Raw genomic sequence first — 13962 nt, forward strand, 5'->3', positions numbered from 1 at the left:
CTCGAAAGGCGCTGACTCAAACAAGCATACCAGGCACGGGGCGACTGCTTGAGACCATAAATAGACCGCTAAAGTTTGCAGACATGAGAGGGATAAGTGGCTCTGATACCAAGTTAAAACATAGGTTTAGGGTTTTGCGTAGGGTGGTTGACATCCAGCCTCACGTCTCAATATATAGATGATCATAATTACAATTACATACGTATACAAATACGTGTACAAGGACAATATACTAGACCCTACTTCATAATGAAGATGGTAGCTGGGGCTAGGTTGCTGCTCGTTGCTGTCATGGTAGGGTTATTAGCAACCACGGTGTGTGAAGCCGCAAAGCGGGCCTACGCCGCTGCGCTCACCAAGTCGCTGCTCTACTTCAAGGCGCAGTACTCCGGCAGGCTGCCGCTGACCCAGCGTGTCCAGTGGCGCGGCCACTCGGCCCTCAGAGACGGCGTCGACCATGGGGTAAGCCCGTCGGCGATGTATGCATTTTAACTATAGGTTGTACAGTACGTGTTTGGTTCATGCATGATGCTGACATGTTTGATCGATCGTGGTGCAGGTGGATCTCATGGGCTGCCACTACGACTCTGGCGACAACGTCAAGTTCGGGTTCCTGATGGCGTTCATGGTTACAATGCTGTCGTGGAGCATGGGGGCCGGCTGGCTGCAGCGGGGGAGCTGGGCCATGCGCTCAAGGATGTGTGCTGGGGCGCCGACTACCTAGACAAGGGGCACGCCCGCCCCGATGTGCTCTACGACAATGTCGGTGATGAAGACTCTGACCACGCATACTGGGAGCAGCCGAAGGACATGGACACGCCCCAGAGGGCCTACATGATTAATGCTACCAACCCGGGCTCCGACTTCGCCGCAGCGGTGGCATTGGCCGCGGCCTCCTTCGTGTTCACGGGGCTGGGCGCCAACCCCCGATACGTGTCAGACGCTTCTGAAGCATGCAAAACAGGTGCACAATAATTTCTTACATGCAGAGATACTGCTAGTACATTTCTTGATGCATGTATGCATGTTGCATTGCATGCACAGCACACAGACATGAGATCGAGAGAAAGAAGGAGAGGGACCCGAGGGAGCAACTCAAAGCACAATAGAGGCAAAGAGAGTATGAGCGTGCGCTGTATGAGGAAAGGGAGGGGAAGTATGGATATAAACCCCACTACCCCATGAAGAGAAGAAGACGATACTATGTTAGGAAGTCGCAACAGGACCATGAGGAAAATAGGGGGAGGGGAGACAGCTCCCAAGACACCCAAACATGAGATAGAGGCAGTCGAGGAAAGTGTGGTTAGCTAAAGAGGGTGGAGACAAACAAGAGGGGCAGGACGCTTTTATCCGTGATACTAGAAAGAAGACATGCTCTTAATTTGATCGCATTTCAGAAGTTGATGGTCTAACGGCGGACCCTGCCAGGACGCACTGCCGCCGAGAGCAATGATCATTTTAGTCTGTGATGACCTACAAATATAGGGGATCAATCGTAGTCCTTTCGATGAGTAAGAGTGTCGAACCCAATGAGGAGCGGAAGGTAATGACAAGTGGTTTTCAGCAAGGTATTTTCTGCAAGCAGTTAAATTATAAGTAACAAGTAGTTTGATAGGAAGATGTAACGAGCAAGTAACGATAGCAGTAACAAAAGTGCAGCAAGGTAGTCCAATCTTTTTGAGACAAAGGACAGGCCAAAATGGTCTCTTATGATAAGCAAAGCGTTCTTGAGGGTACATGGGAATTTCATCTAGTCACTTTTATCATGTTGGTTTGATTTGTTTATGTTATTTTGATAATTTGATATGTGGGTGGACCAGTGCTTAGGTGTTGTTCTTACTTGAACAAAAATCATACTTATGATTAACCCCCTCGCAAGCATCCGCAACTACGAGAAAAGTATTAAGAATAAATTCTAACCATAGCATTGAACTTTTGGATCCAAATCAGCCCCTTACGAAATATCACATAAACTAAGGTTTAAGATTCTGTCACTCTCGCAACCCATCATCTAATAACTACTCCACAATGGATTCCCTTATGCCCAAATACGGTGAAGTGTCATGTAGTCAACGTTCAGATGACACCACTAAGGGAATCACAACATACATATCATCAAAATATCGAACACATATCAAATTCACATGATTACTTGCAACAAGATTTCTCCCATGACCTCAAGAACAAAAGTAACTACTCACAAATGATAATCATGCTCAAGTTCAGAGGGGTATTATATAGCATATTGGATCTGAACATATAATTTTCCACCAAATAAAGCATATAGGAATCAACTACAAGATGTAATCAACACTACTAGCCACCCACACGTACCAATATAGTTCCGGTACAAAGATTGAACACAAGAGATGAACTAGGGTTTGAGAGGAGATGGTGATGTTGAAGATGTTGATGGAGATTACCCTCCCCGAGATGGGAGAGTTGTAGGTGATGATGATGACGATGATTTCCTCCTCCGGGAGGGAAGTTCCTCCGGCGGAATCACTCCACCGGAGGCTAAAAGTGCTCCTGACCAAGTTCTGCCTCGAGACAGCGGCGCTTCATCCCGAAAGTCCTCTCCTTATTTTTTTCTAGGTCAAAATGACTTATATACCAGAAGAGGGGCACCGGAGGTCGGCCGAGGAGGGCGCGCCTGGGCCCCCTGGCGCACCTAGGTGAGTTGTGCCCACATGGTGGGCCCCCTCTAGTACTTATTTGCTCCAATAATTCTTATATATTCCATAAAAATTCTCCATGAAGTTTCAGCTCATTTGGAGTTTTGTAGAATAGGTAGCCTGATGTAGCTTTTTCAGGCTCAGATTTCTAGCTGCCGGAATTCTCCCTCTTTGTGAGAACCTTGCATATTATGAGAGAAAATGCATTAGAATTACTCCAAAAAGCATTATTATGCATATAAACATTATAAATAATAGTTGGTAAACATGATGCAAAATGGACGTATCAACTCCCCCAAGCTTAGGCCTCGCTTGTCCTCAAGCGAAAACCGAAATCGAAAAACATGTCCACATGCTTAGAGAGAGAGGTGTCGATAAAAACAAAAAATACGGACATAGAAGCATCATGTAAATTATTATAAAAACAACAAACTTTAACATAAAACTTTTATCATAGAACCTTTATCATAGACTTCTCACGAGTAAGTAACAATTCATCACAACATCGAAGTATAAAGAAAACTCTATTGGAAACCAACAAACTATGTTCTTAGTCAACTATGCAACTACAATTCATCATCTTTTCAGGAGGGTCACGTATCGGAGCATTTAGGCAAGTCCACATACTCAACCATCATATAGTTTTCTATGATTGCTAACACTCACCGCAAACACATGAGCAACACGTTTCAACCGGACACATAGAAAGGTAGGGTCTCATAATTTTGCCTCCCAACGTATTCACCTCAAGGGTGATGTCAACAATAATAACTCATGCTACTCATATCCAACTAGATATATGTGCCTAGATTTTTCCTCACCACATGATGCTTGCCAAAATTGAAAAAATAAAAAGAATAGAGAGAAAAATTTTGACTCTTGTATGAAAGTAAATACATAAAAGTAAAAGGTAGGCCCTTCGCAGAGGGAAGCAGAGGTTGTCATGTGCTTTTTTTTGTATGCTCAACCCTTAGTGCAAAAGAATGTCACGTTGTATTGCCTCTTATGATATGTGACAGCCTGGTTTTTGCCCTCCTTTATTTGCCTGATTTTCATTTGGTTTGATTTTGAAATTTGGAGTTTTTGAATCTTTTCATATGGACTTAAACACTTGGGAACCCTTCGCTTTCAACCAAGTGCCTCATTTCCCTCTCTAATAATCATTCACTCTCTGATTCTACCCAAAATAATATTAGGAATATTTTTCTTAAATGAAAAATATTCATTTTTCCCTCCAAAACCGTAGCCAGTTCAATGTGCTCCAAAGCAACCCTATTTTTTCTTGCCCACAAAAATCTGAGAAAATTCACAAATATTCTCTGAACCCTAGGGCACCTTCGTAAGGAAAAATATTGTACCACTTTTTGGAATATTTTTGCTACAGAAAATATTTTCTGTTCTGGACAGAAATGGTGGTTTCTACAGCAACTACCATTTTACTTGCTCCATTGTGCCTGGTTTTTCTTGTGCATCATCACCTTAGTAGATGATTGCTAGCCTCCACAGCACAGCCTCCAACTCCCACCCATTTAACCTCAGTAACCTCTCAAAGTTACTGATCAGAAACTTACCAAATATGTGGAATCTTTTCTCCTTCCTCTGGAGCCAAACCAAAGCGTGGTAATCTTCAAAACTACCACGAACAACAAGCCAAACATGATCTTTGGAGGTTGGTCGGCCTGAGGGCAGAGTTCACGCGGTGACCACGCGTGTCCATGATGCCAGCCTACGTGTCGACGCCCTCTGAGTGCCGCCGAGCGCTCTGTTTCGCGCGTGCTCGCTTCCCCGACTGCCATAGCGTGCCAAACCGCGCCACCATCTTCGTCTCAACTCCCTTAACTCCCCCCTGGAACTCGCCGACGTGGCAGCGAGCACGGGCGCGGTCTGGCCAACGTAACAGTGCGGTGCGCACTGTGCTCCTCGCCTTCTCCTCGATCATGTGCTCGTCTCCATTCGCCCACAGTCCGCACGTGAGCTGCGTCGCCTTCTCCCCCTCTCACTAACGCAGCTCGTCGCCGGGCGCAGTGTCCAGGTGTCGCCGGCGGAGCTCGATCTGTTGGGGAACGTAGTAATTTCAAAAAATTTCCTACACACATGCAAGATCATGGTGATGCATAGCAACGAGAGGGGAGAGTGTTGTCTACGTACCCACGCAGACCGACTGCGGAAGCGTTGATGCAACGTAGAGGAAGTAGTCGTACGTCTTCCCGATCCGACCGATCCAAGCACCGTTACTCCGGCACCTCCGAGTTCTTAACACACGTACAGATCGATGACGATCCCCGGGCTCCGATCCAGCAAAGCATCGGGGAGGAGTTCCGTCAGCACAACGGCGTGGTGACGATCTTGATGTTCTACTGTCGCAGGGCTTCGCCTAAGCACCGCTACAATATGATCGAGGTGGAATATGGTGGCAGGGGGCACCGCACACGGCTAAGGAACGATCTCAAGGATCAACTTGTGTGTCCTAGGGTGCCCCCTGCCTCCATATATAAAGGAGCCAAGGGGGAGGGGGCGGCCGGCCAAGGAGGGTGCGCCAAGGGAGTCCTACTCCCTCTGGGAGTAGGATTCCCCCCCCCCAATCCTAGTTGGAATAGGATTCCTTGAGGGGGGAAAGAGAGAGAGGGGGGCCGGCCACCTCGCCTTGTCCTAATAGGACTAGGGGAGGGGGAGGCGCGCGGCCCACCTTGGGCTGCCCCTTTATCCTTTCCACTAAAGCCCACTAGGGCCCATATAGCTCCTGGGGGGTTCCGGTAACCTCCTGGTACTCCGGTAAAATCTCGATTTCACCCAGAACAGTTCCGATACCCAAACATAGGCTTCCAATATATCAATCTTTATGTCTCGACCATTTCGAGACTCCTTGTCATGTCCATGATCACATCCGGGACTCCGAACAATCTTCGGTACATCAAAATGCATAAACTCATAATAACTGTCATCGTAACGTTAAGCGTGCGGACCCTACGGTTCGAGAACAATGTAGACATGACCGAGACACGTCTCCGGTCAATAACCAATAGCGGGACCTGGATGCCCATATTGGCTCCTACATATTCTACGAAGATCTTTATCGGTCAGACCGCATAACAACATACGTTGTTCCCTTTGTCATCGGTATGTTACTTGCCCGAGATTCGATCGTCGGTATCCAATACCTAGTTCAATCTCGTTACTGGCAAGTCTCTTTAATCGTTCCGTAATACATCATCCCGCAACTAACTCATTAGTTGCAATGCTTGCAAGGCTTATGTGATGTGCATTACCGAGTGGGCCCAGAGATACCTCTCCGACAATCGGAGTGACAAATCCTATTCTCGAAATACGCCAACCCAACATCTACCATTGGAGACACTTGTAGTGCTCCATTATAATCACCCAGTTACGTTGTGACATTTGGTAGCACAAAAAGTGTTCCTCCGGCAAATGGGAGTTGCATAATCTCATAGTCATAGGAACATGTATAAGTCATGAAGAAAGCAATAGCAACATACTAAACGATCGGGTGCTAAGCTAATGGAATGGGTCATGTCAATCAGATCATTCAACTAATGATGTGACCTCGTTAATCAAATAACAACACTTTGTTCATGGTTAGGAAACATAACCATCTTTGATTAACGAGCTAGTCAAGTAGAGGCATACTAGTGACACTAAGTTTGTCTATGTATTCACACATGTATTATGTTTCCGGTTAATACAATTCTAGCGTGAATAATAAACATTTATCATGATATAAGGAAATAAATAATAACTTTATTATTGCCTCTAGGGCATATTTCCTTCAGTCTCCCACTTGCACTAGAGTCAATAATCTAGATTAAACATTAATGATTCTAACACCCATGGAGCCTTGGTGCTGATCATGTTTTGCTCGTGGAAGAGGCTTAGTCAACGGGTCTGCAACATTCAGATCCGTATGTATCTTGCAAATCTCTATGTCTCCCACCTGGACTAGATCCCGGATGGAATTGAAGCATCTTTTGATGTGCTTGGTCCTCTTGTGAAATCTGGATTCCTTTGCCAAGGAAATTGCACTAGTATTGTCACAAAAGATTTTCATTGGACCCGATGCACTAGGTATGGCACCTAGATCGGATATGAACTCCTTCATCCAGACTCCTTCGTTCGCTGCTTCCGAAGCAGCTATGTACTCCGCTTCACATGTAGATCCCGCTACGACGCCTTGTTTAGAACTGCACCAACTGACAGCTCCACCGTTTAATGTAAACACGTATCCGGTTTGCGATTTAGAATCGTCCGGATCAGTGTCAAAGCTTGCATCAACGTAACCTTTTACGGTGAGCTCTTTGTCACCTCCATATACGAGAAACATATCCTTAGTCCTTTTCAGGTATTTCAGGATGTTCTTGACCGATGTCCAGTGATCCACTCCTGGATTACTTTGGTACCTCCCTGCTAAACTTATAGCAAGGCACACATCAGGTCTGGTACATAGCATTGCATACATGATAGAGCCTATGGCTGAAGCATAGGGAACATCTTTCATTTTCTCTCTATCTTCTGCAGTGGTCGGGCATTGAGTCTGACTCAACTTCACACCTTGTAACACAGGCAAGAAACCTTTCTTTGCTTGATCCATTTTGAACTTCTTCAAAATCTTGTCAAGGTATGTGCTTTGTGAAAGTCCAGTTAAGCGTCTTGATCTATCTCTATAGATCTTAATGCCTAATATATAAGCAGCTTCACCGAGGTCTTTCATTGAAAAACTCTTATTCAAGTATCCCTTTATGCTATCCAGAAATTCTATATCATTTCCAATCAGTAATATGTCATCTACATATAATATCAGAAATGCTACAGAGCTCCCACTCACTTTCTTGTAAATACAGGCTTCTCCAAAAGTCTGTAAAAAACCAAATGCTTTGATCACACTATCAAAATGTTTATTCCAACTCCGAGAGGCTTGCACCAGTCCATAAATGGATCGCTGGAGCTTGCATACTTTGTTAGCTCCCTTTGGATCGACAAAACCTTCTAGTTGCATCATATACAACTCTTCTTCCAGAAATCCATTCAGGAATGCAGTTTTGACATCCATCTGCCAAATTTCATAATCATAAAATGCGGCAATTGCTAACATGATTCGGACAGACTTAAGCATCGCTACGGGTGAGAAGGTCACATCGTAGTCAATCCCTTGAACTTGTCAAAAACCTTTTGCGACAAGTCGAGCTTTATAGACAGTAATATTACCGTCAGCATCAGTCTTCTTCTTGAAGATCCATTTATTCTCAATTGCTTGCCGATCATCGGGCAAGTCAACCAAAGTCCATACTTTGTTCTCATACATGGATCCCATCTCAGATTTGATGGCTTCAAGCCATTTTGCGGAATCTGGGCTCACCATCGCTTCTTCATAGTTCGTAGGTTCATCATGATATAGTAGCATGACTTCCAGAACAGGATTACCGTACTACTCTGGTGCGGATCTCACTCTGGTTGATCTACGAGGTTCAGTAGTATCTTGATCTAAAGTTTCATGATCATCATCATTAGCTTCCTCACTAACTGGTGTAGGCGTCACTGAAACAGTTTTCTGTGAAGTACTACTTTCCAATAAGGGAGCAGTTACAGTTACCTCGTCAAGTTCTACTTTCCTCCCACTCACTTCTTTCGAGAGAAACTCCTTTTCTAGAAAGGATCCATTCTTAGCAACGAATGTCTTGCCTTCGGATCTGTGATAGAAGGTGTACCCAACAGTCTCCTTTGGGTATCCTATGAAGACACATTTCTCCGATTTGGGTTCGAGCTTATCAGGTTGAAGCTTTTTCACATAAGCATCGCAGCCCCAAACTTTAAGAAACGACAACTTTGGTTTCTTGCCAAACCACAGTTCATAAGGCATCATCTCAACGGATTTTGATGGTGCCCTATTTAACGTGAATGCGGCCGTCTCTAGAGCGTATCCCCAAAACGATAGCGGTAAATCAGTAAGAGACATCATAGATCACACCATATCTAGTAAAGTACGATTACGACGTTCGGACACACCATTACGCTGTGGTGTTCCGGGTGGCGTGAGCTGCGAAACTATTCCGCATTGTTTCAAATGTACACCAAACTCGTAACTCAAATATTCTCCTCCACGATCAGATCGTAGAAACTTTATTTTCTTGTTACGATGATTTTCCACTTCGCTCTGAAATTCTTTGAACTTTTCAAATGTTTCAGACTTATGTTTCATTAAGTAGATATACCCATATCTGCTTAAATCATCTGTGAAGGTGAGAAAATAACGATATCCGCCACGAGCCTCAATATTCATCGGACCACATACATCTGTATGTATGATTTCCAACAAATCTGTTGCTCTCTCCATAGCACCGGAGAACGGTGTTTTAGTCATCTTGCCCATGAGGCACGGTTCGCAAGTACCAAGTGATTCATAATCAAGTGGTTACAAAAGCCCATCAGTATGGAGTTTCTTCATGCATTTTACACCAATATGACCTAAACGGCAGTGCCACAAATAAGTTGCACTATCATTATCAACTCTGCATCTTTTGGCTTCAACATTATGAATATGTGTATCACTACTATCGAGATTCATCAAAAATAGACCACTCTTCAAAGGTGCATGACCATAAAAGATATTACTCATATAAATAGAACAACCATTATTCTCTGATTTAAATGAATAACCGTCTCGCATCAAACAAGATCCAGATATAATGTTCATGCTCAACGTAGGCACCAAATAACAATTATTTAGGTCTAATACTAATCCCGAAGGTAGATGTAGAGGTAGCGTGCCGACCGCGATCACATCGACTTTGGAACCATTTCCCACGCGCATCGTCACCTCGTCCTTCGCCAGTGTTCGCTTAATCCGTAGTACCTGTTTCGAGTTGCAAATATTAGCAACTGAACCAGTATCAAATACCCAAGTGCTACTACCAGCTCTAGTAAGGTACACATCAATAACATGTATATCACATATACCTTTGTTCACCTTGCCATCCTTCTTATCCGCCAAATACTTGGGGCAGTTCCAGTTCCAGTGACCAGTCTGCTTGCAGTAGAAGCACTCAGTTTCAGGCTTAGGTCCAGACTTGGGTTTCTTCTCCTGAGCAACAACTTGCTTGCCGTTCTTCTTGAAGTTCCCCTTCTTCTTCCCTTTGCCCTTTTTCTTGAAACTAGTGGTCTTGTTAAGCATCAACACTTGATGCTCCTTCTTGATTTCTACCTCCGCAGCTTTCAGCATTGTGAAGAGCTCGGGAATAGTCTTATTCATCCCTTGCATATTATAGTTCATCACGAAGCTCTTGTAGCTTGGTGGCAGTGATTGGAGAATTCTGTCAATGACGCAATCATCTGGAAGATTAACTCCCATCTGAATCAAGTGATTATTATACCCAGACATTTTGAGTATATGCTCACTGACAGAACTGTTCTCCTCCATCTTGCAGCTATAGAACTTATTGGAGACTTCATATCTCTCAATCCGGGCATTTTCTTGAAATATTAACTTCAACTCCTGGAACATCTCATATGCTCCATGACGTTCAAAACGTCGTTGAAGTCCCGATTCTAAGCCGTAAAGCATGGCACATTGAACTATCGAGTAGTCATCAGCTTTGCTCTGCCAGACGTTCATTACATCTGGTGTTGCTCCAGCAGCAGGCCTGGCACCTAGCGGTGCTTCCAGGACGTAATTCTTCTGAGCAGCAATGAGGATAATCCTCAAGTTACGGACCCAGTCTGTGTAATTGCTACCATCATCTTTCAACTTTGCTTTCTCAAGGAACGCATTAAAATTCAACGGAACAATAGCACGAGCCATCTATCTACAATCAACATAAACAAGCAAGAAACTATCAGGTACTAAGTTCATGATAAGTTTAAGTTCAATTAATCAAATTACTCAAGAACTCCCACTTAGATAGACATCCCTCTAATCCTCTAAGTGATCACGTGATCCAAATCAACTAAACCATAACCGATCATCACGTGAGATGGAGTAGTTTTCAATGGTGAACATCGTTATGTTGATCATATCAACTATATGATTCACGCTCGACCTTTCGGTCCCCGTGTTCCGAGGCCATATCTGCATATGCTAGGCTCGTCAAGTTTAACCTGAGTATTTTGCGTGTGCAAAAACTGGCTTGCACCCGTTGTAGATGGACGTAGAGCTTATCACACCCGATCATCACGTGGTGTCTGGGCACGACGAACTTTGGAAATGGTGCATACTCAGGGAGAACACTTCTTGATAATTTAGTGAGAGATCATCTTATAATGCTACCGTCAATCAAAGCAAGATAAGATGCATAAAAGATAAACATCACATGCAATCAATATAAGTGATATGATATGGCCATCATCATCTTGTGCCTGTGATCTCCATCTCCGAAGCACCGTCATGATCACCATCGTCATCGGCGCGACACCTTGATCTCCATCGTAGCATCGTTGTCGTCTCGCCAATCTTATGCTTCCACGACTATCGCTACCGCTTAGTGATAAAGTAAAGCATTACATCGTGATTGCATTGCATACAATAAAGCGACAACCATATGGCTCCTGCCAGTTGCCGATAACTCGGTTACAAAACATGATCATCTCATACAATAAAATTCATCATCATGCCTTGACCATATCACATCACAACATGCCCTGCAAAAACAAGTTAGACATCCTCTACTTTGTTGTTGCAAGTTTTACGTGGCTGCTACGGGCTTAAGCAAGAACCAATCTCACCTACGCATTAAAACCACAACGATAGTTTGTCAATTTGACTCCGTTTTAACCTTCACAAGGACCGGGCGTAGCCATACTCGGTTCAACTAAAGTTGGAGAGACAGTCGCCCGCAAGCCACCTATGTGCAAAGCACGTCGGGGGAACCGGTCTCGCGTAAGCGTACGCGTAATGTTGGTCCGAGTCGTCTCATCCAACAATACCGCTGAACCAAAGTATGACATACTGGTAGGCAGTATGACTTATATCGCCCACAACTCACTTGTGTTCTACTCGTGCATATAACATCAACATATAAAACCTAGGATCGGATGCCACTGTTGGGGAACGTAGTAATTTCAAAAAAATTCCTACGCACATGCAAGATCATGGTGATGCATAGCAACGAGAGGGGAGAGTGTTGTCTACGTACCCACGCAGACCGACTGCGGAAGCGTTGATGCAACGTAGAGGAAGTAGTCATACGTCTTCCCGATCCGACCGATCCAAGCACCGTTACTCCGGCACCTCCGAGTTCTTAACACACATACATCTCGATGACGATCCCCGGGCTCCGATCCAGCAAAGCATCGGGGAGGAGTTCCGTCAGCACGACGGCGTGGTGACGATCTTGATGTTCTACTGTCGCAGGGCTTCGCCTAAGCACCGCTATAATATGATCGAGGTGGAATATGGTGGCAGGGGGCACCGCACACGGCTAAGGAACGATCTCAAGGATCAACTTGTGTGTCCTAGGGTGCCCCCCTGCCTCCATATATAAAGGAGCCAAGGGGGAGGGGGCGGCCGGCCAAGGAGGGTGCGCCAAGGGAGTCCTACTCCCTCTGGGAGTAGGATTCCCCCCCCCCCAATCCTAGTTGGAATAGGATTCCTTGAGGGGGGAAAGAGAGAGAGGGGGGCCGGCCACCTCGCCTTGTCCTAATAGGACTAGGGGAGGGGGAGGCGCGCGGCCCACCTTGGGCTGCCCCTTTATCCTTTCCACTAAAGCCCACTAAGGCCCATATAGCTCCCGGGGGGTTCTGGTAACCTCCTGGTACTCCGGTAAAATCTCGATTTCACCCAGAACAGTTCCGATACCCAAACATAGGCTTCCAATATATCAATATTTATGTCTCGACCATTTCGAGACTCCTTGTCATGTCCATGATCACATCCGGGACTCCGAACAATCTTCGGTACATCAAAATGCATAAACTCATAATAACTGTCATCGTAACGTTAAGCGTGCGGACCCTACAGTTCGAGAACAACGTAGACATGACCGAGACACGTCTCCGGTCAATAACCAATAGCGGGACCTGGATGCCCATATTGGCTCCTACATATTCTACGAAGATCTTTATCGGTCAGACCGCATAACAACATACGTTGTTCCCTTTGTCATCGGTATGTTACTTGCCCGAGATTCGATCGTCGGTATCCAATACCTAGTTCAATCTCGTTACTGGAAAGTCTCTTTACTCGTTCCGTAATACATCATCCCGCAACTAACTCATTAGTTGCAATGCTTGCAAGGCTTATGTGATGATGTGCATTACCGAGTGGGCCCAGAGATACCTCTCCGATAATCGGAGTGACAAATCCTATTCTCGAAATACGCCAACCCAACATCTACCATTGGAGACACCTGTAGAGCTCCTTTATAATCACCCAGTTACGTTGTGACGTTTGGTAGCACACAAAGTGTTCCTCCGGCAAATGGGAGTTGCATAATCTCATAGTCATAGGAACATGTATAAGTCATGAAGAAAGCAATAGCAACATACTAAACGATCGGGTGCTAAGCTAATGGAATGGGTCATGTCAATCAGATCATTCAACTAATGATGTGACCTCGTTAATCAAATAACAACACTTTGTTCATGGTTAGGAAACATAACCATCTTTGATTAACGAGCTAGTCAAGTAGAGGCATACTAGTGACACTAAGTTTGTCTATGTATTCACACATGTATTATGTTTCTGGTTAATACAATTCTAGCATGAATAATAAACATTTATCATGATATAAGGAAATAAATAACAACTTTATTATTGCCTCTAGGGCATATTTCCTTCACGATCCACCCCTCGCCGCTCGCCTATAAATGGAGCCACGCCCAGCCTCCTCGAGCACCATCCTCCACTCCCACACACTCCACAAACGTGTAGATAGCCGTAGCCCGGCCAGGCAGGCCGTGGGACGCCGTCCCTAAGCTCGAGCTCGCCGGCGATACCCTCGGGTCGTCGCGGTAGCTCCAGCCCCTCCCTGGCCTGGGCGACCCTTCCAGAACCTCCGCCGCTCTTCGGTGAAGCCGTTTCGTCCACTTGGAGCCCCTGGAGTCGCCGCAGTTTGTCGTCGTCTTTGTCTCCGGCGACCTCCACTCTCTGCCTCCGCTTGCGAGGTCGAATCGGACACCGTCCGACCACCCCTAGCTATGCTACGGGTACAGGCAGCTGCGCGTCCATCCCCTCTCTCGATCCCTCCCTCTCGTTTTGGCCAAGGAGCCCTCGTCGTCGGTGTGAGCTCCGGTGAAGCCGCGACCCCCTTTGTTTCCTTCTCCCCCTCCACCTCACCTGACTAGC

General features: G+C 45.4%; 1 protein-coding gene across 1 annotated transcript; it reads left to right on the plus strand.

The window, feature by feature from the left end:
* Positions 1-255: 255 nt before the first annotated feature.
* LOC147990044 (endoglucanase 5-like) lies at positions 256-975 on the plus strand. Its single transcript, XM_087536942.1, has 2 exons — positions 256-462; positions 649-975. The coding sequence occupies exons 1-2, from the start codon at positions 256-258 to the stop codon at positions 973-975; spliced, it is 534 nt and encodes a 177-aa protein (XP_087393068.1).
* The last annotated feature ends 12987 nt before the right edge of the window (positions 976-13962 follow it).

Source organism: Triticum urartu, chromosome 1A (genome assembly GCF_056163025.1).
Source record: "Triticum urartu cultivar PI428250 chromosome 1A, HENAU_Tu73, whole genome shotgun sequence".
Taxonomy (NCBI): Eukaryota; Viridiplantae; Streptophyta; class Magnoliopsida; order Poales; family Poaceae; genus Triticum; species Triticum urartu.

Bases quoted from the DNA above. Each gene is read 5' to 3' on its own strand.
- LOC147990044 (XM_087536942.1), top strand. From the start codon at position 256: ATGGTAGCTGGGGCTAGGTTGCTGCTCGTTGCTGTCATGGTAGGGTTA. The intron at 463-648 runs GTAAGCCCGTCG...GCTGTCGTGGAG, and splicing joins GAGACGGCGTCGACCATGGG to CATGGGGGCCGGCTGGCTGC.